Raw genomic sequence first — 26,721 nt, 5'->3', positions numbered from 1 at the left:
AATAATCACTAAACAAATAGACTACCTGTATAAGAGGGAATCATGGATGAGGGTATGTGGGGTAAGGATTGAAATATGAATGGGAGTTCTTGCATCAGCTTCTTTTCCAACTGGTTTATACTTAAGACTGAACTGTGGAAAAGCCCTTCCTCTTTATTAGCACCCTGACTGAGGAATTCTGGGAGTTGAAGTCCATAAGTCATAAAAGGGCCAAGTTTGTAGACCCCTGCTCTTTATGATGCCACACAATTCTTTACTCCTTTGGCTGCAAGGGACCCATATTGCTGCTCACGGCTGAAGAGAAGTGGACCTCAGGCGTGGCTCTTTGCCATGGACCTGGCTGTTACAAAGGTTGTGAATGCCTTATCTGGATCCGCCCACAGTTAGTCTTTGCCAAATGATTTGTGTTATTTGGATATTATCCCACCACACCCAGGAGCTGCTCACAGAAAAACGCCAGCATTTCTCATGCTATAACCATGATTGGCACAGAATAGATTCTTTTATATAACACATGTCCTGTATTAAAGGAGACATGCCTAAGTATGCATAGATAGATTGATTGATTCCATTTCTAAGGCTCACTTCAACATTTAAGCATGCATGTCTGTTTTCATGCATCACACCATTGTCAGGAAACACATTATGTAGTATCTGGGCATTTCTCTCAGATGCAATAGCCTTTTGGGGCATGGAGCTTCCTCAAATGAAATGTGAACCGAGATTCAATGCCGAGGGGCATTGAAGAAAGCTGATGCTTTGTGGAGACAATAAAATGGCACAGAGGCAGGCTCCCCTCTTCTATAGGTTTGCTTTGTCTAATCTTCTGCTACTTGGAAGAGGTACTAATAATAAAAACCCGCAAATCTGGGGAAAAAGAATGCTTGTAAGAATAGCAGCTGAACAGGACCAAGGCTAATAGCTTAGCATCCTCAAACTTGAGGCTTGAGTTTCTTTATCAAATCTATGGCTGATCCATCTTCAGGGTCACCCCTGAATTATTTATTGAAATATGGGGATTCCTGAACTGGCAAGGGAGTAGACATAAAGACCTCCGAAGTTCTTCCAATCCTATGATTCTATGATTCTTTGGTTGGGTATCTGGGGGCTGAACCCTTGTTTTTCCAACTGTTTTTTGTCATGGAGAAGATTGATCTATGTAGCTGCTAGGAGGCACAGAATCAATCAGTCAAATCAATTTCTTGGAATTCTAGAAATCCACCAGAATTTGATGGGCTTCTGTGAGAGTCTTAACAACAACAAAACTCACTTGAACACAACCAGGGGGTAACCAAAAACACTTTCTTGTTTTTTTCTTTGAAGACATTTTGTTTCTCATCCAAGAAGCTTCTTCAGCTCTGACTGGATGGTGGGGAATGGAAGGATTTATATTCCTTACAGACAGCTGGTCATTTGCATTCATTCAGAGAGTTGTTGAAGTGGTTTACCTGTGTCTTCAGGGTCACCTGAGTAGTGCAAATATGTATGGAGCCTTCTTGGCCGCAGGATATTTTTCTGCCCTGTGTCCCTTCACTGTTGAAGACAGGCCCAGGCTGTTGGGGATGAGTCTGTGTTGTCTGCATCTCAAACTGAAGTGCAAATGGCTTCTGTAGTCTGCAATGTTTTCTGGAAATCCATTCATATTCCTGCACCATTTGAAGGCTGTTCATCCCAAAGTGCATAGCTAAATGTTTATGGAGGTTCTCAGTCATCCAGGTTATGGTTGTCCCAAAGGCACTTTTTCAGGAAGCAACTGGACATTCTTGTTCCTTGTTGCATAAGGATTGCCCTCTTGAAATCTGAGAAGGCTCCAACTGAGTATTGACCTTTCTTCCTTGCCGGAGCAAGGCTGAGCAAAAAAAAAAAAAAAAGATTGGATTTCAAGTATTGGTGGGCCTCTCAGACAAAAGTGCCTAACTTGTTCAGGAGCAGGCATTGTGCAAACGCTCTGAATAAGGTGGCAGACACTCCGATAAAGGTTTCAACCAAGAGCCTTCAGCTGGATCCAAGATTTGGAGGTTAGTAAAGAAATCTGAGGTGAATTGATTCATACCCCTTGCTCTCTGCAAATGAAATACAATGAAAAGATGTTCATTCATATTCCTGAGTTAACCTAATACAAATTCAGTGTAAGCCAAATCTACTTGCAGCAGAGTTGGAACAAAGGAAAAATGGGGGCTTAGAAGCTAGTCTCATATTTATTTTATTTTGGAAAAGCGTTGCCTAATTTTAAAATCCAAACCAAGTGGGAAGTAAAGTAAATGGTACTGTATCAGCTTAAACCTTCATTTTTTATACGTTGTAATCTTGCCAATATTGGTTAAGGAAAGGGAGAAATGGACTAGGAAAGGAGAGAGGGGGGGAGAGAGATGAACTCCAATTAAAAAAGTAAGCAAAAGCAGACTTGGAAAGGGACAAAGGGCAGATCTGAAAGGCATTAAAGCTTTCTTTTTTTAGTATCTGAAAATTGGCTGGGAGGAAGAGGAGGAGGAGGAGGAGATGGCTGTGTGAAATACATTTGGCAAGCAATTTTTGGATTTTTAAAATAAAAGAGTCCTAGGAGACAAGCTGTCAGGGAACTGACACAAATGATTAATTAATTGAGAAGTGTAAAAAAAAAAGGCTATCTGATGAAGGAGCTTGCTGGCACAACACAAATTTACCTGACTGATATTTGTGGTAATTGCTATTAGCTGTCAAGACTCTGTAAGCAGCTGTATGGATTTTAGAAACAACTGAAGGGTGGTGAAACTGTACTTTGTGGCAGATATCAGTTCAACAGATGAAGCTCAGGCTGATCTAAGGGAAAGCTTTTGATGCAGTGGTGGGGTTCAAATATGTGAGCAACCGGTTCTCTGTGTGGATGCTGCTTCTGGAAGTCCGTTCTGGGCCTGGGCAACAAAAAATTTGCTACCGGTTCTGCCGAACTGGTGCAAACTGGCTAAATCCTACCACTGTTTTGATGCCTTCATTTTGACAAGCTGCTAATAACCTCTTCACTGAAAACTCTTTTCAAACAGAAGAGAAAGTCTTTAAACACTGTGGAGCAGGATTCTTCTAAGTCAATATGCAGAAGGCAGGGCTGTGAGGCTTTTTTCATATTGCTATATTAAAGACAAGAGTTACCCTTTGCTGTCTGATGTGCAGTGAACTGTTCAAAGTCCATATTCAGGCTGGTTAATTGGTTAACTGATTGCAAAAAGTCAACCAGGCGTAGCAGATGACACAGATTGTCCTTTGGAAGGGGGTGGACAGCTGGCAACCTCTAGGTTAAACCCAATTTTTGCTAATGCAATACTTTAAACATTGACTTAGAAGGAATTTCCATTTGTAGTGTAGTTTTGCCAGCAGAAGAATTTAACTCTTGGCTCATCCCTTTCCATTCATTCTTTAAAAAAGGAGTCTCCAAGAAACTGCAAGTCTTTTTAAACCTTTCCCTTTCTTTCCCCTTTGATTTCTTATCAATTCTATTCCTAGTAGCCACCGGGAGTGGCTTGTTAATGCTCCTGTACAGATAGTCCTTGACATACAACCACAACTGAGCCCAAGTTTTCTGTTGCTAAGGGAGATAATTGGTAAGACAGTTTTGCCCCATTTTACGACCTTTCTTGCAACAGCTGTTAAGTGAATCACTGCATTTGTTAAGTTAGTAATACGATTATTAAGTGAATCTGGCTTCTCCATTGACTTTGCTTGGCAGGAGCACACGAAAGGGGATCACATGACCTCGAGACACACTGCGACCAGCCTAAATATAAATCGGTTGCCAAACATCTGAATTTTGATCACAGGACTATGGGGATGTTGCCATAGTTTTACACCTTATGAAAAACGGGACTTGTTCTGTTTCAGGAAAAGAGGCATTGAGACGAAGCAACGAGTTCCAACAGTTCTCCTTTATTGCAAACACCAACAGAACAGATTTTAAAAATGGTGCGGCCCCCCTTTTATAGCCCCCCTGCACAATACCTTGCTGGCCAATTATTGCAAAGGATCTTTTCCCGCCATGCATGTGCACGCAAGGCTGGGAGCAGCCTTTCTTGTCCCGGGCATCCACGTGGTCTGCCCGGGCCAATCACTGCAGCCTGTGCCTGCCGGCCCAGGACATAACAGGCCTAAGTCACTTTTTTCAGTGCTGGTGTAACTTTGAGTGGTCCCTAAATGAATGGTAGTCAAGGACTACCTGTAAAAGACACACACACACACACACACACACTGGCCAGTTGCACTGTTATGCACTGTTATATATGAATCTACACTCTAAAAAAATAACCACATGTGGAATTTTTCTTGGCAATGCTGGAGGAGATTAAATTTCCTCTGTTCCTCTGAAACTACTTCAGGTCTCTTCAGGGGTCAGAGTCAATATTTTAGTCATCCTGTTGCTATTTATTCCAAAAAAGAGGGAAGGGAGGGTGTTTGTCTTTTTCTTCTCCTTAAATTCTTTGGAACTTTTTTTTCTGCTAAGGATTGAAGTCACCCAGTGCATGTTATCAGACTTGTCCATTGTAAGATTCTTAATAGCCGAAAAGCTACTAAGATCCATTTTCCCAAAGTGATTAAGAAATGAGTTTGGCACTGTACCTATAAGGGATACATTGCCATTCTGAGCTTGATGGAATTTGCTCAACTCTGAGGTATTCAACTCACAATTGAGCAGAACCCTCAATTCCTGCTGCTTATTCATAAGGAACAGCTGTCCAGAATGCAAGTGGGCAATCTCACACCCTCTCACACCCTCCTTTATCCGGATAATCTCCTTTATCTGGATTGGCCACTCAGAAAACACCATCTAGGCACTGATCAGGTGTCTCCATTCCTTTGAAGACATTTACTTCACCATGTATCCTACTGGAAGCAGGATGAATTCCTGAATTGTTAGTTTGGAATCTTTAAGCAGGTCATCAAACATTCACAAGGGATAATTTGGAACTTGGCTTTTCTTACAGACTGATGAATTGTCAGCCCTTCATAATTAGTAGTTTTGCTTCAGTCTCAATATGGCATTCAGATCCCAGATACATTTCCCAAATGGGCATGATGGCCCGTGTGGGCTCCTCCAGTGAACTTCTACCCAGTGGCTATACCCATTATCAAATGTCTCTCTGATTGGCAAAATCATTTTGCATTTGTTGGGTATATGGTGAAAAAGATGCCTCTCGAGTAACACGGTTGTTAAGTGAATCTGGCTTCCCCACTGACTTTGCTTGTCAGAAGGTTGCAGAAGGTGCTTGGAACACTGCAACCATTATAAATATGAGTCTGTTGCCAGACATCCACATTTTGATCACATTACCGTGGAGATGCTGCAATGGTCGTGTGAAAAACGGTCATAAATCACTTTCCTCAGTGCTGTTGTAACTTCAAACAGTCACTAAATGAACTGTTGTAAGAGGAGACCTACTTGTACTGTCTTCAATCTCTTTTTCCTTTGTGTACATGATGGGGGGGGTGTAACTTGGACTCCCCTAATTGATCAGAGGCACAATTGTGTGCCCTCCACACACATTTCTTGAACTGAGAGATTATTAGACATCCCTTAGTATTTGCTTGTGTGATATAAAGCAATTTGCTTCTCGGTTCTTTGAAGAGCAAGAATACAGCTCTGCTGCTTTTTCTGATTAATTAGCAACTCTATAATTAATTGGTTAGCCTCACCAGGCATTTAAGTCATCTTGGCTTATCTAGAGAGCTAAAGAGAGAAAAGATTGGTTTGTGTTTCAGTCAGAGACCACTTTGGAAGATCTGTGCTTTAGGGCTTGAAATTATATTCTGGAAGAAAGAAATAACAGGCTATTTTTGTATTATTATTTGTTTATTTACTAAATTTATTTGCTCCCTGTCAACCAACTCTGAGCAGCTTATAGTATCATAAATAACAATAAAGACAATTAAAAGTTATAAATATTAAAATGTTAAGCATTAAAACATTAACATCAATAAACAGCTAGGTGAAAGGATCCAAGTGCGTAAACAGGGTGGAGATAGGGTTTTATCTAATCTACTCGTTATTCCAGAAAGAGCCCCAGGTCAGTTAGCAGATCCACCTTTTAATCAAGACAACTGTGTGAATGTAATTTGTCAGGACTGGAGCTAAGCTGGGCCCAAAGGCTGCTGAATATTTTTTGTTCCCCTCTATCAGCTGCATGAAATGCAACTGATACATCTTTTCCTTGTGTGAAAGAAACTACAGTATTCCTGCTGAATGGTCTATCTGTGGCATAGCTGAGGAATGACCTTGATAGTGGCCTTCTTTCGCCAGCTCTAAATGCGGTTAATCATTTGCTCTGTCCGGTTTTTTTCTTTTTCAATTGTTGCAAAATTTAGTTCACAAATTAATTCTGATCCCTTTATCCTTGAAGACTGATACGGTATGACTAAGCATATTTTAAAAACTGGCTTAAATCCACCTGCTCCCCCCCTCCCAAAAAGAATTGTTGTACAAAAGCAGGCACAACTGCAGACTCCTTGCTGATTTGGGGGGGGGGCATTTCTCAGAGCAATTACCCAGCAGAGAAGCTACACCTGGTGAGTGCTTTTGATTGCTTCTTCTGGCAATTACAGTGCCTGCTACAATAAGCAGGACATTTGTGCTAGACTCATCTGGCAGTGACTGCAGGTAAATTCATGCCCTGCAACGTATACTATTATATTAGACACTTTTTGGATTGTAAGGGAATGAACAACAATTGCTTAAAGACTTGTCTGGAGTTCATGAATTTTGGGGGGATATATCTAAGCTGAAACAAATTGCTTTGAGATGGATGAGATATGCTGGTTTAAAATTGAGTCATAACGGAGCCATAATTGGAGTTGTAGGTTTCTTAACTCTCAAGCTAGATGCTGATACTTCAAAAAGTAGTTCTGGCTTTTCTAAAGTCATCTTCTCAAATGGGGTGTAGGGTTTTTTTGTTTGTTTGTTTTTGTTTTTTGTTTAGCAAGTCTTCTCCATTGTTGAATAGGGGCTGGCCAGTAGAAAGTTAAGAATACAAAGTTTTCCAGCTACTGGTGACACTGAGGAAAATTAGATCTATTGAATTCTGCTTAAGATGGGAACCCAACCATTAAGTGACAGCCTGGTCTTCTTGAAGAAGAAGACACAGTCCACAAGTTCAGCTCAGTATATGCTATGGAGTGTGTTTCATTGCTTTTGTGGCAAAAGCAGTTACTTCTGGTTTCATGATGGTTCCTCTTCCACTTCTGTTTTAGGACATCCACAAAGTCCATCTTCCTAATCTACTGTGCTTGAGAGTCTGAAGAATTTCCAAAAAGATGGCCGGGAAACCCAAACTGCACTACACTCGAGCAAGAGGAAAAATGGAATCTGTCCGCTGGTTACTTGCAGCAGCTGGAGTTGAGGTCTGTTTTATCATGCTTGTTGCAAGCCTAGGGCACAAAATTCAGCTAGGGCTCTGGCTGGCATCTCAAAATGATCTTGTAATAACAGCATCAGAGATTGACCAATGATTCACCCTTGCAACAGATTCTTCACAAAATAGGTGGGTTGATCAAAGCATTCAAAGAATATTTTTCCCCTTGGGTGACAGGGCTCCCTTTTTTTTCTCTTGTGAAACAGATTTTTCAAACTCTTAGAGAGGCTCTGGATTGGTGAATTTAATGCACTTGAAGTGCAAAAAAGAAAAAGAAAAAAAAGAGCTGATATGCAATACAAGTTTTGAGAAGGTTGATATACCTGTTTGGACAATGAAGTCAGAATCCAGGAGGGGGATTAGAGTGGTTTCCAATCGAAACCATGTTTTGCAATGGAATTAAAATTACAAAGTTGATTACCTTTTCAGGTAATATGCTTGTAAAGCCTTTTGCTGTGTTTAGCTGACCTTGCTTGATTGCAAAAAGCTAAGCAGACTTGATTTGATTAGAATTTGGCTCAAAGGGCACTAGGAATGTTCATGACCATATGCTAGATGAGAAAATTGAAGAAAATATTCCTAAACAAGGAAAGCAAATTGTGGTCATGAAAATTGCAAGGCTGAAATGATAGTCACTGAGGTCACCTTAAAGGATTTGTGACCTTCTGGAGCTGGAGCTATGGCAACCTCTTTGCAAATGCACAAGGTTCTTTCAACAGCCATTTTGCAAAGGCTTTTTCATAAAAAATTTGAATCAGCCTCTACCCCCAAATAGGAAGCCTCTGTTGCATTGGCTTTTTTTTTTCTTAACACTTGTTTCAAAAAACGTGCCAAGCGTGAGCTAATTTCTTTAAAATGACCTTATAAAAAGAGGAAAAAGAATTTCATTTTATTTCTGTATTGCAGTTTGAAGAACAATTTTTAGAAACAAAAGAAGATTTGGAGAAGTTGCGCAGTGGTGAGTTGGATGCAAATTTTCAATAAAATTTATTATCCATTTTTATGATGACATCAGGGCAAGAGTTTATAGGCACCCTGCTTTGAGGTGAATTGAATGGCATCATTTGAATTGCAAAAATTTATTGGGAGCTTGGGCAGTTGACAGCTTGAGTGTTTCTGGATCCAATCCTAAACAGGTTTTTTTTTTTTTTTTACTACTACTACTACTACTACTTAGCCCCAAGGAGGACTCCATATACCTTACCGGTAGACTTGGATCATCAGTGTGGATCATCAATGTGAATGATTTGGTAGCACTCAGAAAAAAGAGCCCTGAGCTTGATTAGATTTCCTCAGCCAGCAAAATTGTTCGTAAAATTGCTGGGAGTTGGAGCCTAGAAATTAATTCATATTAATTAAATTTTATCCTGGTTATACCTGGATGTTGCTCTGGTAAGGTGTGCTGCCTATCCTGCGACTATAAAACTTGCATTTTTAATGTGGGTTTTTTTTAATTGTAGAGCATATTAAATAGCCAGTCAAATAAATTTGAAATATTCAATTAACATTTTTAGTTTCATTTGAATTGAATTTCTATTTTCTGAATTGTTCTTCTTCTCATTTGTCTTTCACCAGATGGACGGCTGCTTTTTCAGCAAGTGCCCATGGTGGAAATTGATGGGATGCAGCTGGTGCAAACACGAGCCATTCTCAGCTATATTGCAGCAAAATACAATCTCTACGGAAAGGATTTGAAAGAGAGAGCAATGTATGGGGTTATGACTATGTTGATTAAAATCTTGAATTTATTATAAACTTGTAACAGAAATATAACATATAATACAGATGAAGTTTGAGATGCAGCATTCAAGAGACTAGCTTTGGATGCCAGATCTGGACTGCAGTATTGCAAACAACCACTAGATGGTTGCAAAAAGATGGATTTTTTTGTAGCTATTTGCTCCCATCTGCTGGTCACTCCAGTTTTTGCAATCCAGATCCAGTGATATTATTATTTTGCCTGCCTGGTAAAATCTTTCATTTGGATTTCAAATGATTGGAACAAATAGCTTTTTGACAATGTTAAAATGAGTAAGAAAACAATGATTTAAAAAGGAAGCTGTAAGTGCATGTAGCAAGAGTTTATGTTTTTGAAAGCTTTCCTCTGAAGCAGGAATGAGGAACGTATGGTCTTCCTGATGTTAATGAATTAAAACATTCAGCTTCTTTCAATGTTGGCAATGTTTGTTGGAGTGTTTCATTTGAAGGTCAGCAGTGTTGTGAGTTCTCCTCCTGCACGGTGATCTTAGAAAAATATGTTTTATAGAACAGCAGTTGTGGAAGATGTTTTAAACCCTTTTTTTTCAAAACAGTCAGTTCCCATCCATAGATTGCCATTTATTCATTCAGCTTTAATGCATTAATAAATGATAATCTATGAAAGGAAACTGATTTTTAACTGACTGAACTGACTAATCTTTAATGCAATTAATGCATGCAAAGTGGAATCAGGCATTAGGTTACACACATTAACTAAGAAAGACGTAGAAATAGCTTCTATCAAGTTTAAATTTCTCAAATAGCCTTCCCTTCCCCCCCCTAAAAGTAACTATTCATTTTAAATATTTTTATACAGATCAAGATAGTATATATGTGTCCCTCTAGTCATTTAGGGCCCAATTCAGTGGCATCTAATTTTAAAGATATTTTCTCTCTCCACCTTGACCATGTCTTTCAGGATTGACATGTATGTGGAAGGAACCACTGATCTGATGTTAATGGTGATGATGCTTCCTCTGCAGCCTGCTGAAAACAAAGAAAAGCAAAGCGCCTTGATTATTGAAAGAGCTACAACTAGATATTTTCCAGCATACGAGAAGGTAAATGATAATGAGGCGGCAGCTTTAGAACTCGTCTTCCCCATGAATTTCCTCCAGCTGGGTTGAACTACAGCATTCGTAACCCCCTGGTTGTACTGGCTAAGGATGATGGGGGTTGTAATCCAGTCTGTCTGGAACCTACCAGCTTGAGAAGATTGGCTCAGAATTTATATCCTCCAGTGAACGTTTCCAAGATGTAAATATGGACAAGGCAGAATTTATTTATTTATTGAATTTATATCTTGCAATCAGAATTCTCTCCAAGCAATGGTTACTGGACTCTAGTACTACCTTTGAAGAGTCTGGAACCATCCATTGTATACCACCAGTAGCCAAAGCAATTATTTTGCTCCTGTTGCAAATATTGCATTTGTTAGACATGTACTAAGGAAGCTTATCTTTGAAGGTCTCCACTTTGCCTTTTGCAATCTTAGTTCCCAAATATCTTCATCTTATCTTGGTTTCTTCACGTTGTAGATTTTGAAAGACCATGGGCAAAATTTTCTGGTTGGTAATAAGTTTAGCTGGGCAGATGTTCATCTCTTGGAAGCCATCTTAATGCTTGAAGAATTCAAGTCTGATGTTCTCACTAAATTTCCTCTGCTGCAGGTAAGGACACTAATAACACTGTGGGAATTGGCAAGCTATGTGACTTTAGTTAGTATAAGGCAGTCTGTATTTTCACAGAGTGTAAATGCAGACACTAGATTGTCAGCCACTGATTGGAACTATTTTAAAAGAACCACTGCAGTTACCAGCATGTCATGATGATGATGGTGATGGTGGCGGCGGCGGCTTTGATATCTGTAATCTCATGTAGTGAATGAGTATGAATTTCTATCCCTTTGCTTTATATGGATGATATAAATATGGATTACATTCAGCCATAAAATATGGATGATATTCAGCCTTTCTGAAATGTAGGCATTTCTAATCACTGCCCATGCTGATACATGGCACATGCTTGGAAAAAAAACACCATCTCTTCCAAGTGCAATCAGGATTTTGAATCTGTTTCATGAGGGCGCTTAAGGGCACTTTCTTGTTTTTCCTTAAATGTGCATATTACCTGATTCACCAGACACCACACTGATTGGTCTCCCCAATCTAGCTGCAGAAGAAGCTTGTGGCACCTTTCATCAATACTGTCTCTAATTGAAGTTTCTTGGAAGTTGCTAACAAATATACCTTATTGAGTACAGATCAAAGATCCAATAACACAAAATTCCCTTTAAAAACCTCACCCACTCACTGCATGTCATGAAGTATCACAGCTCTTTGATACTTTGCCATATTCTTTCTTTGCAGCTTAGCCTGGACTGCAGTTTGAACCTATTTGAACAAATTGCTCAATATTTAAATGCTATTTCCAATTGCTCAACCATCAGGTGATTTGATGGGCAAAAAGGAGTGTAGAGGGAAGACTAGAAGGGGAAGTGAGAGAGGGAAAAAAAGAAATAGATTGGTAATTTTTTCCAAATACTGGAAAGGATTTGGGAGTCTTCCACCAAGAACATCTGAGATAGATTACAAAGCAAGTATCGAGAACAATAAACCTACATATTATCTGTCATACATGATTCTTAGTCAATATAAACTCAATTAGTGAGGCAAGAACTTTATTTGAAGAATCTTGTTTCTGTAGAGGAATTATATGAACACTATACAATTTTGTTGTATAGATTGGAAGGAGGGAAAAGGAAAACCAAATCTCACAATAGTTCTGCAATGACAACCAGTTCTTCAAGCTTTTCCACTGTAATAGTGTGCATTTTTCTGCTAATTTCCATTTACTTTTCAGAAGAACATTTTTGAAATTAAGATTTCTGGCCTTACCCATTGTCATGTTTCTTTGCAGTACTTTGTACTTTATTAGCACTTAAACTTTTAGTACTTCAACAATAATGATGGCTAGCTTTACATTTTCATCTTGCATCTAGAAATATATAGCATTTTCAGGCCGTAAACTCGTATCTTATTTTTCATTGTTTCTTAGAGGATTTTCTCTGTCTTTCTCTCTGTCTTTCCTAGGCTTTCAAAACAAGAATAAGCAATATTCCTACAATAAAGAAATTCTTGCAGCCTGGAAGTCAAAGGAAACCTCCACTGGATGAAAACCTGCTTGCACAAATAAAACAAATATTCAATTTCTAAAGAGTTTTTCAAATACTGGCATATTTCTACTAGCATAAGTTTTTTCCCAATATATTGCTAATTTTAAAGGATCCTATTATTAGAAAGATAAACTAAATAAAATTGCAGTTCCTTTTAATTTTATAATCATCATCCTTTGGAAACGGGAAAAAATAAGTAATTTACATGAAAAATATTTTTAAGGCCTTGTATCTAAAATTATCGTGTATAATGCTGTTTTTTTACATGAGCAAATAAAGCCTATCTTACCCCAGAATATTATGTTATTGCAGTTTATACCATTAAAAACACCCAGTGATTCCTTACTCGTAATGTCATTAACTCCTGTCTCTGTAGTTCTTACTATGTAGTAATAACTTTAGAAAAAGAACTCAATACATTTCTCTTTTGTTACCATGTAATATGTAATTCTACACATGTCTATATAGAAGTTAATCCTGTCGATTTACAGCAATGCATTCTAATCTACAGACATTGCTAACAAACCTTCAAGTTGCAAACTTTTGCTGATGTGAACAAATCAGTTTGCACCTGGGAGCTGGGAAGTGGACAAGTTTGTTTTGGCAAAACACATGTGACATACTAGGAACCTGACTCCTCCCGACCCTTGGGACCCTCTAGGCTGGAACTGTGGACAGACACAGCACAGTTTTCACCCCACATAAGTTGTAGCATTACAACAGAATCTGACTGGTTCAGTGAACCTGCGGTGGGGAAGATAGGAAAGAGCCAGCTTCTAGCATGCCACATACATTAAAAGCCCTGGTGGCACAGTGGTTAGAATGCAGCATTGCAGGCAAACTCTGCCCACAGCCCAGAGTTCAATCCTGGCTCAAGGTGGACTCAGCCTTCCATCTTTCTGAGGTCTGTAAAATGAGGACCCAGATTGTTGGGGGTCAATATGCTGGCTCTATAAACCGTGCAGTGTGCGCTGTAAAGCACTATGAAGTGGTATATAAGTCTTAGTGCTATTGCTACTACTATACAAAAGAGGCATGCCAGAAACCGACTCCCTCCCCTTCTTCTGCCCTCCCTCCATGCCCCCTTTGGCCACCACCCAAAGCCCCAGACTGCTACCCATGCAAGGCAAGATCTGTAGTTCACATATTTTTATGCTTGCTGGACTTATTAAATAGACTTATAAACAGCCTCTTGGGACACAAATGGAGCAATGTCTATGTTTGTTGGTGTCATTCGACCATTTGTCATCTCTGTATATAGTTCACTAATTTATTCATACTAGTCACAGCAGGCGGCAGCATCGTGATGACTTTGGTTGATCTTGAAAAAAAAAGACTTAAAACCAGCAAATATGGTTAGTTTGGATGGGAATCCCCCAGGAAATATTACGGTTCTCAGAGAGTCTGGGAAGTTTAAAAACAAATCCCAGAATGCATTGATCATGATGGCGATGGTCAATCCCTTCATCATTTAAGTGTTGCAAGAAAAGTTCACTGATATGTTCATATATTCACCAAGAGTCTACCTCAACATGAAGGAGTCATTAGCCTTATTTAGGCCAATTATGTTTTGTAATTTATATTATTGTTGTTGTTGTTAGTTGTGAAGTCATGTCCGATCCATCGCGATCCCATAGATAATGTTCCTCCAGGCCTTTTTTATGACATGTCATATGTTTTATGACATATTTATGACATATGTTCAAACCAACGTAAGCATAATTAGTATTTCCCTCAAACACAGCCTTGACCCACAAGTTAAGTAGTCTTTGCTGAATGGTGAGCACTGATTTAAAATAAGTACATTAGTATCTACAAAAGCAAGTACAGGTATTACACATCAGTCATGCAAGAATAGAAAGGCATCCAAAAAGAGAAGCTACCTTCTGGTAGGTGATTCAATTATAAGGGATGTAAATTTAGGAAAGGACACAGAGGCTTTGAAAGAGGTCAGGTGTCTTCCAGGTGCTATTGCCAGTAAGGACAAGAAGCGTATTTCTAAAATAATCAAGAATGGCAGCAAGGACTGTGATGTGGAAGCTATCGTACATTCTTGGCACTAAAGATCTGTCCCCAAAAGATGTACTCTCTGTGCAGAATGATTTCCAGAGCTTGGGGAAGGAACTTAGCAAAATAGGCTGTAGGCTTACTTTCTCAGAGGTTTTCCCAGTGTATAAGGAGCAAAATGGAAAAGGCCAGCGCATAGCACAATTCAATATGTGGCTAAAGGAGTGGTGTAAAGGGGAAGGCTTTGGATATATTAGTCACAATGTCTGTAGCTGGTCCAATGAAAAGATGTACAAAAGAGATGGTTTGCATCCATCAAAGAAAGGGACTGAGTTACTTGGCTATAAATTCACAGATTTTCTGGAGGAAAATTTAAATTAAACAGCGGGGACAGTGAGTTAATTGATACAGAACAACCCTGTCCCCGGCAATCTAAAAATTATAGGGCTATCAGTGCATGTAACATAGATGTGTGTGTGGACAAGAATCCCAACCTTGCTGTCAAGCAAAATCAAGCCTCTAATAGCGAGTGCCACACAAAGTGCACTAACCAAATATGTGGTAAGACAATAGGGGAACTCAGGCACTACACAAGTTATGTAGAAAGTAAACACAGGGCCAGTCATAAAGGACTCAAATGTCTATAAACCAATGCACAGAGTATGAACAGCAAACAGGGTGAACTAGAAATTCAGGTTAATGAGGGCAGATATGATATTGTTGCCATTACGGAAACATGGTGGGATGAAACCCAGACATGCAACACACAGCTAGAGGGATTTAAATTATTTAAAAGAAACAGACCAAATAAAAAAGGAGGTGGAGTTGCTCTCTATATAAGAAATAACTACATCTCTACAGAAATAGAGCACAACAATGATAAAAATTGTCTTGAATGCATTTGGGTCAATATAAAAGGGAGGGAAAATGACATTGCCATAGGTGTATACTACAGGCCACCCAACCAAACAGAGGAAATAGATGAACTTTTTACTAGTCAGTTAACTAAGTTATGTAGGAAGCACATCACAATAGTAATGGGGGACTTTAACTACCCTGACATCAACTGGGAAATAAACTCTGCACCAAGTGGAAGATCAAACAGGTTCCTGGCAAACCTAGCAGACAACTTTGTCTCCCAAAAAGTAGAGAAGGGAACTAGGGGATTAGCCATTTTGGATCTAATTGTCACTAACAGAGATGAAATGATAGAAGGTGTTGAAACCATAGGAACCCTGGGAGGAAGTGATCATGCAATATTGTAATTCAACATTATGGAAGCACAGGCAAGAGAACACAGTCAAACTAGAGTCTTGGACTTCGAGAGAGCTAATTTCAATAAACTTAGAGAGGGCTTGGGAAGCATTCCATGGATGACAATCCTCAAGGGGAAAACAACTCAAGAAGCTTGGGAAATTTTGAAAAATGAGATAATAAAAGCCCAGCCTAGCACAATACCAACAAAGAGGAAAAATAACAGCTCTCAAAAGAAACCAGCATGGCTGCATAAAGAACTCTCTGACAAATTGAAAGATAAAAAGGACAAGTATAGAAAGTGGAAAGAGGGGCACATAACTAAGTCAGAATATCAGCAAATAGCCCGAGCCTCCAAAGATGAAGTGAGGAAAGCCAAGGCTCAAAATGAACTAAGGCTTGCGACCAAAGTCAAAAATAACAAAAAAAAAGCTTCTTTCAACATGTAAAAAACAAAAAAAAGTGAAGGAAATGATTGGTCCATTAATGGGTGAAAGTGGCAAGAAGGTGACAAGCAACAGGGAGAAAGCAGAACTATTTAATTCATTTTTTGCATCTGTCTTTACACAAAGGGAAAAAACAGACCAACCTATCAAAAATAATGCCATAAAAAACAAAACAGAAACACAAGTTAAGATAGGCAAGAAAATGGTTAGGGAGCACCTGTCCAGCCTAGATGAGTTCAAATCGCCAGGACCAGATGGATTACACCCCAGAGTTCTCAAGGAACTGGCAGATGTGATATCGGAGCCACTGAACTATATTTTTCAAAGATCCTGGAACACAGGGGAACTACCAGAGGCCTGGAAAAGAGCTGATGTAGTTCCCATCCTCAAAAAAGGAAAAAAAATGGATCCAGGAAATTACAGACCTATCAGCCTGACCTCAATACCTGGGAAGATCCTGGAAAAGATAATAAAACAACGAATCAACGAACACCTAGAGGCAAACAAAGTCATTACTAAAAGCCAACATGGGTTTGTCAAAAATAGATCATGCCAGACAAATCTTATTGCATTCTTTGACCAAGTGACAAAAATAGTGGATCAGAGGAATGCTGTGGACATAATTTACTTGGACTTCAGTAAGGCATTTGATAAAGTAGATCACAACCCACTACTTGACAAGATAGAAAAATGTGGGGTAGAAAGCACCACCACCACATGGATCTGTAGCTGGCTGACCGGCCCTACTCAGCGTGTGGTCCTCAATGGAACCGCATCTACATGGAGGGAAGTGTGCAGTAGGTGCCCCAGGGCTCTGTTCTGGGCCCAGTGCTCTTCAACATCTATATCAACGATTTGGACGATGGGATAGATGGGAAACTCATCAAATTTGCAGACAACACCAAGCTGGCAGGAATAGCCAACACTCCAGAAGACAGGCTTAAGATACAGAAGGATCTGGACAGACTTGAACACTGGGCACTATCTAACAAAATGAAATTCAATAGTGAAAAAAGCAAGGTTCTACATTTAGGCAAGAAAATCCAAATGCACAGGTATAGTATAGGGGGTACCTTGCTCAATAGTAGTAACTGTGAGAGGGACCTCGGAGTCCTAGTGGACAATTACCTAAATATGAGCCAGCGGTATGCTGCAGCTGCCAAAAAAGCCAACACAGTGCTAGGCTGCATTAACAGAGGGATAGAATCAAGATCACGTGAAGTGTTAATACCACTTTACAATGCCTTGGTAAGGCTACATTTGGAATATTGCATCCAGTTTTGGTCACCACAATGTAAAAAAGACGTTGAGACTCTAGAAAGAGTACAGAGAAGAGCAACAAAGATGATTAGGGGACTGGAGGCTAAAACATATAAGGAACGGTTGCTGGAATTGGGTATGTCTAGTTTAATGAAGAGAAGGACGAGAGGGGACATGATAGCAGTGTTCCAATATCTCAGGGGCTGCCACAAAGAAAAGGGAGTCAAGCTATTTTCCAAGGCACCTAAAGGCAGGACAAGAAGCAACGGGTGGAAACTAAGCAAGGAGAGAAGCAACCCAGAACTAAGGAGAAACTTCCTGACAGTTAGAACAATTAACCAGTGGAACAACCTGCCTCCAGAAGCGGTGAATGCTCCAACACTGGAAGTTTTTAAGAAGAGACTGGACAGCCATTTGTCCGAAATGGTATAATGTTTCCTGCCTGAGCAGGGGGTTGGATTAGATGACCTCCAAGGTCCCGTCCAACTTCACTACTACTACTACTACTACTACTACTACTACTACTACTACTACTACTACTACTACTATTAACATATATCTACACCAGCAATAACAGGAAGATTACCTGTAGTAGCTCCCTTGGCCATAGACATTATTTTCATAAAAACAGTTTAAAATAGATGAATTTAAATCTCTCAATTTTGGGGGATTCCTGATAAACAAACCTTTGGCTTGGTCAGATAATGAGAACAGAAGAATGAAAATAATTTAGCACTTTTTCCGGTCAATCACCTCATTCAAATCACTTTAAGAAATACTGAAAGTCAACATCTTACAAGAGAGTTTGTATCCAAAATATTAAAAGTGTTTTTATTTTTAATATGGTATTTGTTTGCATTTCAAGACAGAAGCAAGACCTGTTTTGGAGCTAATTTTTTAGCATTATAAGAAATTAATACAGAATTCATTAATATTTTAATGGAACTGAAATATAATATTTATTTATTTGGTTGGTTGGTTTATTTATTTTATTTATTTATGAAAATCTATATGGTCACCCAACTCACTCTCAGTGACTCTGGGTGGCTTACAAAGATAGAAGCCCAATATAATCCATATACATAAATTTGTATTATTCCAAATCTTGAACTATGAAATTATAATCATCCAGGACTAGGTATGACTTTATTAGATGCCACCACATATAACAAACCTGAGTTTTAAAAGTCCTGTGGCTTCTACTCATTCCAGGGAGAATAAAGCATACATCGAAAATTTATCCCACAAATTAAAATAATAATTAAAAGGCCAAGTTAGTCATCGGTCTCAAAAAGACATAAATCAAAACAAATGTTACTTAAAACATTAAAGAATGCAATCCCACACACATAAGGAATGAATGGATTTCTGAGTCCATGAGGAATAACCTTGCTTTTATGTCATCATAATCACAACCAAAATGGCTCATCTTTCAGAAGGGACATCCATAATTCAATGATTCCGTGGATATCTGAAAGTGCCTCTTTTCTCATATGAGCCGGAAAACAAGCCTCACAATCATCACCAGGCTGTATTAAAAAAAAGAAAATTAAGAAATGAGTGATCAATTAAGACATGAACAGTTTTATATTTTTATATTCAGAGTTGTATGGAGAGGGGGGGGGAGGGAGCTCTGAATGGAGAGCTTCAACGGGGCCAAGGACCTGTGTAAAATTTCATCCTCAAAAAAGGTTGGAAGTTGTACATCTCCACTGCAAATATGCCTTAAAACAGGCTTCTCCACTTGCTGCAGTTCATATACTGTATGATGGGCCTCAACCACTATAATCTAAGGTTGCACTGAATCTGCCTGGAAATGACCCGGCATTTGAAGTCTTTGATTTTGAATACCTGAAAGCAAATCCTCAACTCCCTTTTCTCTCTCTCGCTCTCTCCACACACACACACACACACAAAATCCCTATTTCAGTGTGACTGCAGAATCATAGAATACTCTAGAATGTACATTCAGAAATAGCATAATTAGGGCTGGATGACAAGTGTCCACTCATCTATACACTTATTCTATGTTAATCAGTCCTATCTACACCCAGGAACTCTTTTATGGCATTTAAAATCATACACTGTGCAATCATACACAACTGTAATCACAAGTATGACCCACTGTAGTCACTGGGGGTTGGATAAGTAAGCTTTGGATTGCATATTGAAGCGAAAACAGTTTACCTGAGACCTGCTATGATTCCAGCTGGCATTAGTTTCTTGGTCCTTTTAAACCTCACTCCCATTATAGTGGTAAGTGTAAAAGCCGTGACTGCAGGCAAAAATACAAGATGTTTATTTTAGCAAATGTTATACTGTGGTTCAACTATATTCTCATAATAATTTATGGCAACAAATTAAAATTATTCCAAATTAAGTAGACAGCTCTTGAAACAAAAAAAAATCACTCAAATGTCATAATATTAAAAAAAAGTTTTTTCTACATCATCAACATTTTATAATTAGAAATCATTATACCAAGGTCAAGACAAACTGTGTCTTTGTGCCCATTATGAACCACTATCTTTCCATCTCAGCAACAGTGATCTCTTTTTCCATAATTATTTTCCTAAATATACAACCTGTTTGGCAACTAACTGTATCTCATAAAATTTCACTAATGAAACAAGAAATAGCTCGTGTACCTTTCAAAGAATGCGTTTTGATTAAATTAAAACATCTTGTTGTGTGATCCAGACCTATTTTGGCCAGGTCACCTGCATATTCAGACTTCAATTAAATGGCAACCCAGTGTGTCTAAGGTGAATCCATAAAGTGCAAAACCCAGTTTCCAACCTGAGAGGCTTCAGAAATGTGGATTTATAAATTCCATCATTCCAGCTAATCTAGCCAATAACAAGGCTTGATGAGAATGATAAAGCATTTAATTCCAGGTTTTACAAAGCTTGCTCCATGCACGTGATGGAGAAATCCTCAAAGTTACAGGCTCGCGCAAGTAAGGATGGCTCACCAATTATTATTTCTTCATCCTTAAAGAACATGGGTCAACCCTCCCATCTCAATCTTACACTTCAAAACTAAATTTATTTATTTGTTTTAATTTCTACACTGCTCATCTCACCTGAGGGAATGAGTCTGGGCAGTTTACAACAATGAAATAAAAACTATTTAATTTATTTATTCAATTTCCATAACTTCCCATCTCAATCAAGTGACTTAGGTATAAACATATGACTAAAAGCACAGTTAAAAACAGAATTAAGGACCCGGTTAAAATGTACAAGTTAAAAATGGAAATCAAAGTTCAAAAACAAAATTAGGAAGACTAACAAGTTAGCAAGGCAGAGGGAGTGCCCTCAAGCCTCAAGGTTGCATCATGGCCTCCTACACTAAATGCAACATTGATGCAATTTATAGACAACAATAAGTTTTTACCTTGCATGTTCTGTTCTTACAAATAATGCATATGACAGCAACTAGTTTTCAGTTTCCGATTATTCTGATAACTCCAATATATAATGAAATCTAAAGAGAATTACCTTCTCTTTTCAAGAAGTAGGATACTCACATAATGATATCTTTACATCTTTGGGATCATGCGTTACCCAATATGCTCCATAACAAGCCAGCAAGCCAAAGAAAAGGCCAGAAACCAATGAGATTTTACTTCCTGTAATAAAGATGATATATATATATGTATATATATATATGTATATATGTACATATACAAATATTTATATATAAAAATAAAAAAGTCTTATTGTACTTTTTAAAGAATATACATTTCTGTTTTTGAAAGACATGTCTTTGATTTTTGGAATCCGAAAAATGTATTTAATTATTTGACATATTTCGACAGATAATAAGAGCAAAAAGGGACAATAAATGATGCCAAGTGATTAAATTTGACAAAGAGTTTCATTTCTTATACGTGAATGGCTAGAATCCAAGTATAACATTATATACACATATATACACATACATACATACATGGGGGGGAGCTCTCAAGATTGGCTACGCCAATTGTTGCCAGCGCAGCATTAGCAGCTATTTTGAACAATACTCCGATTTATTGAAAAAAAATTCCAAGGATGAAACTTAAAAGTGTGCAGTCAGAAGCTGAACAAGGGATAAATTCATTCGGAAGCTTCTAGCCCTTGTTATCCCAATCACTTTCTTTTCTGCATTCTTCTGTTACAATAGACTGACTTGATAGTCCTGTGTTCACACTGGTGGTTCAACAGGACTAATCTACACCAATACTGACAATGGCAGAAATGATGTATTCAGGTTTCATGGGATTTTCAGGATTTTTTCTGAACCCACTATTAACTTTGGGGTAGTTATGTTGCAATTATAGCAACCACTCTATGTACAGTAATTATCCTACTACAGGAGAGAAACAATCCCCAAAAATATTGTACAAATGCAGTTAGGGAATCATTATCTTAATGTTCTTCAGAACAGTATCTGATCAGGAGTCTGTGCCCCCATTCTGTTCCAAAATTCTACCATTCTTTGATATCTGCTCCACAGAGATTCAAGTAGGATATTTTCAGATTTACACAAGAATAGAATAGAATATTCTTGATTGGCAAGTGTAATTGGACCCACAATGAATTTGTCTCCGGTGCAGAAGCTCTCAGTATACATACAAATAACAAAGTAATATAATCATAAGATACCAACAGTAGAAAGTAAAATGAAAGATGAGAAGGATAATAGCAATACAGCCTTACTACATGGGTAAATACCTTTAGATCTAAGACTGTGCTGTGGGAATTAGGTATTCAGCAGAGGTAGAATAAATATGCACCTTTCAGCCAATCTAATATGCAAATGGCATTTCTGTAATCTAATACTGCATGCCACATGTTTCTCCCACCATGTTTTTCTGTTTCTTTCCAAATTTATTCCAATTCTGCTGATAAAGCCACTCTGTCAGTGAGAGGAAAGAATTAGGTACTATTAGTTTTCAGTAGAAAAATAACAGTTGCACCAAGAACGTATTAAGATATGATGAATGGAATGGTTTGGGATGGGGAAAGTTTTAGAAATTGGTGTCAAATACATTTTTCTGTTTTGCAGAGACAAAAAGAGAAAAAGGAATCTACTGTACTTCTCCTCACCTGGCCTTTAACATCCCAGAAACAGATGTCTGAAACAATATTTTATTCCCCAAAGGCCTCCTCCTTCCAGGGAAAAAGATGGCTTGGGGTATGGCCAGTATCCCCCAAGCCAGCCCTACCTTGCCAGCAGGCATCCAAGTTACTCCCTCTTTCTCCCCTTACTGGTTACCACTATTAAGAGATTTCAACTTTCAGTTGGTTCCAAAGCAGCCAATGGCTGCTCACCTGTTGGGCCTTGCTACCAATCAATTGGGAGCGGGGGCCAGATAGAGGCGGGAAAGAGAGTGAGGGTACCCATTCTCCCTTGTGTCATGCAGCCTACGTATTACTGGGAAATGTAGTTTGAAGGCATGGGGCCACTGAAGCAGCTACAACTCTGGCAAACTTCAATCCCATGGCACACACGGATTCCCACTTTTTAATGTATTCTATAAATTAGTCCATTTGAGATATATTGATTTAAAAGTTGTTGTTCTATGACAGGGGACTTCAAACTCGGCCCTTTTATGACTCATGGACTTCAACTCCCAGAATTCCTCACCCAGTGTGCCTGGCTGAGGAATTCTGGAAGTTGAAATCCATGAGTCAAAAAAGGGCCGAGTTTGAAGACCCCTGCTCTTATGATGCACCATTTCACTCAACTGAAGGTTACAAAGTATCAAACAGACACAAGAGGTTTAGTAGTATCCAGATTTAGCTTGATCTATCTTAATATCTTAATCTTTTTACACACATTCCTCTTATCTTATGAGCTGTAACATATTGCAAAACAACATGGAACTTAACAAAAATATTTGAGAAAATGCAGAAGAAACAGCAGAAAACAATTACATAATTTTCTCTATCGTACAAGTCCGCTATTACCTTTGCGAATATATCCTATGATACCACCAAGAGCCACGACCAACCCATAACCAAAGCCAATCCAATCCACACTCATGGTGAAAAGTCTGGAGAACAAAAGAGAACAGCAAAATGAATGTGGTAAAACTATATTTAAGAGGAGGGAGGAGAGGATGATTGTGTCACAGCAAGAAGCAACCTGTAATTAACTATGGCTATCTCAAAAAGGTCAGAACTAAATACATTCAGTATTTCCCAAGACTAGATTGGATTTTTTTTTTTAAAACAAAAAAGAAAAAGCAGGAAGAAGGTGATGGGAATTCACAGTTACCAACAAAACAATATGAATGCGGCAATGTAGTTACCAGGAATCAAACTCAACAGGCAGAAAACCAGAGAAAGCTTTTAAGAATGCCCTAACAATCACCCAGCAGTAAAAATGAAACCAGATCTTCTGAGAAAACCGACCAGAGTTGTGGGATGTATTAATTAACTCACTGGTTTGTGTAAGGATTAGAGGACTGTAAATAGATAGCCTTACTCTGTGACCAGTTTTGCAATGAAAGATGGGACATCCTTTTCTGGCTTAATGCCAGCTCTCGTGCTCTGGCTAAACATGCAAAGCTCTCATACCATCAGTCCTCCAAGCATTCCTTTATATCGGGCATGTCCAACATTTTGGCTTGCCTCGGCTGCATTGAGTGAAGAGGAATTGTCTTGGGCTACATATAAAATATAGTTAATGTTCATAAATAACAAACTTCCTTTATTGGGAGGGATGTGTGTCTTATGAGATTGCACACTGCCTGTGGATTGGGCACACCTGCTTTATACCCAAAGGGCACTGTATATTCCTGCAGTACTTGGGAGTGCATTCAGCCTAGGCCCAGGCAAAATTATTATTTGATGCTCAAAAAGGTCCATAGACTTCTTTTGCCCTTTTGGATTTAGTCCTCAGGACTTATTCCAAATCGCATGTGATTATGTCACAAAGCTGGTGTTAGTAAGACTGAATCCAGTATCTGGATAACTATTTGGGATCAAATTGCTCTTTTTCCCAGTAGGGAAAAAATAATTTCCTAGGTTCTTTCTGATGACTTAATTCTTCTCTTGGACCAAGGCAATACATATAAAATTGGATAGTTTGGGTTTCTACATATCATTGTGTAAGCCGCCCAGAGTCGCTTCAGTAGTGAGATGGGCAGCATATAAATTTTATAAATAAAGTTAAATTGTAATTGTAGTACATTATAATTAGGGAATAATGCAAGGGTATTGATATTTAAATAGACATGGCATCCCTTCCTCAAGATAAATAACCTTTTTCCCTTTGCCATTTCTTTTCACTTTGATTTTAGCATATCTGATTCCAAGCCTGGAATATAAGAGATGCTGGGAGTCTTATACCTGCAGGTTTCCACTGTTATATAATGAGAGTGGCCATAGTACATCCCTCTGTATTTTGCTACCTATGGCAAAATCAATGAATGCTCTTCAGAGATGGAGTTGGCAAACTCCTTTCAGAGGTTCAAGGAACACTGATTCTCAATGCTAACAACTAGAGGTGGCAAGATCTTCAATGTTAAGGTGTAGCGAACAGGAGACCCTGTAACAAACCAGGAGGTTAGAAGAGGTTTTGATTGACACCTGATGGCTGCCTTATTTATTTTCCACAGCATTTATTGCATGGCTAATCTCAATAGCTTCAGTGCTGCTGATTATTTGGGCACCCTTAATGTGCTGCGCAAACTCAGCCAATTATTGTTTAGTCAATAAGCCATGATTGATTCTTGATTTACTAATTGCAAGTTAAGCCCAAATACCCTATTTGTCACTTCTGTACTGGGCACAAACCAGACATCTCATATTTCAGGCAACTATATAAGACTGACATACACTTGTACTGATTGCTTCTTCTACTGTTTGGTTTGATCTTTGGGGAATATTCTTGATGTGAACTTGATAGGCACTTTCATGAAGGCTATCATTTCCTATTCTTAGAAACGCAGTTGGATTGTTTCTATGGAGCCCCAAAACCCTTGTACACAGGCAAGACTTATTGATGACATCCCCAAAGATCAGGAATGTGGCTTCCGGAGATCAGCAATGATCTACCAATCAACAGGAAGCAGAAAGATCAATTGTATACAATGCAATGCATGCCCAAGTGACAAGTTAACCAAACATAAAGTTAACTAAGGGTGTGTGCACGCACGTACACACATAAAACATATAATGTGTGCACATTCACCTACACATGCATATATAAAAAAATTATACAGCCACCCAACTCATGTTTTATACCTGTTTTTATGTATGTGTATATGAATACATATATATAGGTCTTTGGTTGTTCGGGTTTTCTCCCGCGTAAAATTGGAAGTGTCTTGGCAACGTTTCGACGAAGTCACATTCTTGCTAAAAGCAAGAAGCTAAAAACACCAGCCTGAAGATGACGAATGTGACTTCGTCGAAACGTTGCCAAGACACTTCCAATTTTACGCGGGAGAAAACCCGAACAACCAAAGACCTATATACAAATACCCGCGAAAACCTCAGAAAACGAATACATATATATATACACATAAAACAAATTTAAGAGAGCCACCCAACTCATTGCTTATACGTTTGTGTCTGTGCTTATAAATACACGTGTAGATACTTACGTATATATCACAGACACACAGACAAATACGCAGACAAATTTATACAGCCGCCCATCTACCACGCAGACTCCGGGCGTGCAACAGTCCGTCAATCTTGACTTGAACGCGTGCAATTGACTCCCATCCCCCTGGCTTCCAGGCACGCTCGAAGCTTCAGGTCAAGACTACAAAACCCATGCTTAATTTTTACAAGAGAAAAAAGTGGGCAAAAAAGCGGCTTAATTCCCAGCTCTCGGGATCGTCCCGTAAGCGCCAAGCAAGCGGGGACCCCCCCCCTTCCGTGTCACTCTAGGCCGGGCGCTAATGCGGCAAGGAAGCAGGCGATCAGCTCTTGGCGGTAGCTACCGCCGCCGCCTCCCTGGGCTGACTACCGAGGCTGCATTTCCCCCCAGAGAGGGGCTTCCGGCCAGAGCCCTCCCCCTCCTCCTCCTCCGTCCCTCGGCATACCTTCGGCTCCGAGACGGGCGTAGGGCGAAACCCCTCCCCTCGCTTTAAAACCCTCCTCCGAAGCTGTCCGGTCGGCCTCCCTCCCACGGGCCGAGTCTCGCGAGTGCCCCCTGCCGCCCAGCGGGGAGCGACGCTTTCCTTTCCCCAGACCAAGCGACTTCGCTTTTCTTGTCCTTTGGCCTAGTTTTGGACTCCGGGTCGGAGGCTGGCCCAATTCCTGTACACAATAGAGCGAGCCTGCCACCGCGTGGGAGAAGGAAGCTAAGACCATTCGGACAAGGCTATAAAAACAAATGTGGGCAATTAGGGCCCTTTACGATCTGTGGACTTCAACTCCCAGAATTCTTGAGCCAGGAATTCTGGGAGTTAAAGTCCGCAGGTCGTAAAGGGGCCATAGTTCCC

General features: G+C 39.2%; 2 protein-coding genes across 6 annotated transcripts; one reads left to right on the top strand and one right to left on the bottom strand.

The window, feature by feature from the left end:
- The first annotated feature begins 1,861 nt into the window (after window positions 1-1,861).
- Window positions 1,862-12,599, top strand: LOC120306926 (glutathione S-transferase-like). Of its 3 annotated transcripts, none has more exons than XM_039340985.1 (7): window positions 1,862-2,018; window positions 7,210-7,359; window positions 8,277-8,328; window positions 8,946-9,078; window positions 10,048-10,189; window positions 10,667-10,798; window positions 12,221-12,599. In XM_039340985.1, the coding sequence occupies exons 2-7, from the start codon at window positions 7,273-7,275 to the stop codon at window positions 12,341-12,343; spliced, it is 669 nt and encodes a 222-aa protein (XP_039196919.1). In that variant the 5' UTR covers window positions 1,862-2,018; window positions 7,210-7,272; the 3' UTR covers window positions 12,344-12,599. The 3 variants fall into 3 exon arrangements, with proteins under 3 accessions (XP_039196919.1, XP_039196920.1, XP_039196921.1); XM_039340986.1 differs by lacking the exon at window positions 1,862-2,018 and adding an exon at window positions 6,375-6,528; XM_039340987.1 differs by lacking the exon at window positions 1,862-2,018 and adding an exon at window positions 6,478-6,619.
- A 5,483-nt stretch (window positions 12,600-18,082) lies between these two features.
- On the bottom strand, window positions 18,083-26,465 carry TMEM14A (transmembrane protein 14A). 3 transcript variants are annotated; one of them, XM_039340980.1, is made up of 5 exons: window positions 26,320-26,465; window positions 23,228-23,313; window positions 20,803-20,904; window positions 19,458-19,545; window positions 18,083-18,799 (listed from the first exon to the last, which is right to left on the bottom strand). In XM_039340980.1, exons 2-5 carry the CDS (start codon window positions 23,301-23,303, stop codon window positions 18,760-18,762), a joined length of 306 nt encoding a protein of 101 aa, XP_039196914.1. In that variant the 5' UTR covers window positions 23,304-23,313; window positions 26,320-26,465; the 3' UTR covers window positions 18,083-18,759. The 3 variants fall into 3 exon arrangements, with proteins under 3 accessions (XP_039196914.1, XP_039196915.1, XP_039196918.1); XM_039340981.1 differs by lacking the exon at window positions 26,320-26,465 and adding an exon at window positions 25,873-26,279; XM_039340984.1 differs by lacking the exon at window positions 26,320-26,465 and adding an exon at window positions 23,572-23,624.
- Between the last annotated feature and the right edge of the window lie 256 nt (window positions 26,466-26,721).

The sequence above is a fragment of the Crotalus tigris genome, unplaced genomic scaffold, assembly GCF_016545835.1.
Source record: "Crotalus tigris isolate CLP2741 ecotype Arizona unplaced genomic scaffold, ASM1654583v1 scf7180000017764.6130737, whole genome shotgun sequence".
NCBI lineage: Eukaryota > Metazoa > Chordata > Lepidosauria > Squamata > Viperidae > Crotalus > Crotalus tigris.
The sequence above is the reverse complement of the archived record's forward strand: the minus strand, read 5'-3'. Positions and strand labels throughout refer to the sequence as shown.

Coding starts and splice junctions, on each gene's coding strand:
- LOC120306926 (XM_039340985.1), top strand. CDS start 7,273: ATGGCCGGGAAACCCAAACTGCACTACACTCGAGCAAGAGGAAAAATG. Junction 8,329..8,945: donor TTTGGAGAAGTTGCGCAGTG/GTGAGTTGGATG, acceptor GTCTTTCACCAG/ATGGACGGCTGCTTTTTCAG. Junction 10,799..12,220: donor CTAAATTTCCTCTGCTGCAG/GTAAGGACACTA, acceptor TGTCTTTCCTAG/GCTTTCAAAACAAGAATAAG.
- TMEM14A (XM_039340980.1), bottom strand. CDS start 23,303: ATGAGTGTGGATTGGATTGGCTTTGGTTATGGGTTGGTCGTGGCTCTT. Junction 20,905..23,227: donor CATAGGATATATTCGCAAAG/GTAATAGCGGAC, acceptor TCTTTATTACAG/GAAGTAAAATCTCATTGGTT. Junction 18,800..19,457: donor GGAATCATAGCAGGTCTCAG/GTAAACTGTTTT, acceptor TTTTTAATACAG/CCTGGTGATGATTGTGAGGC.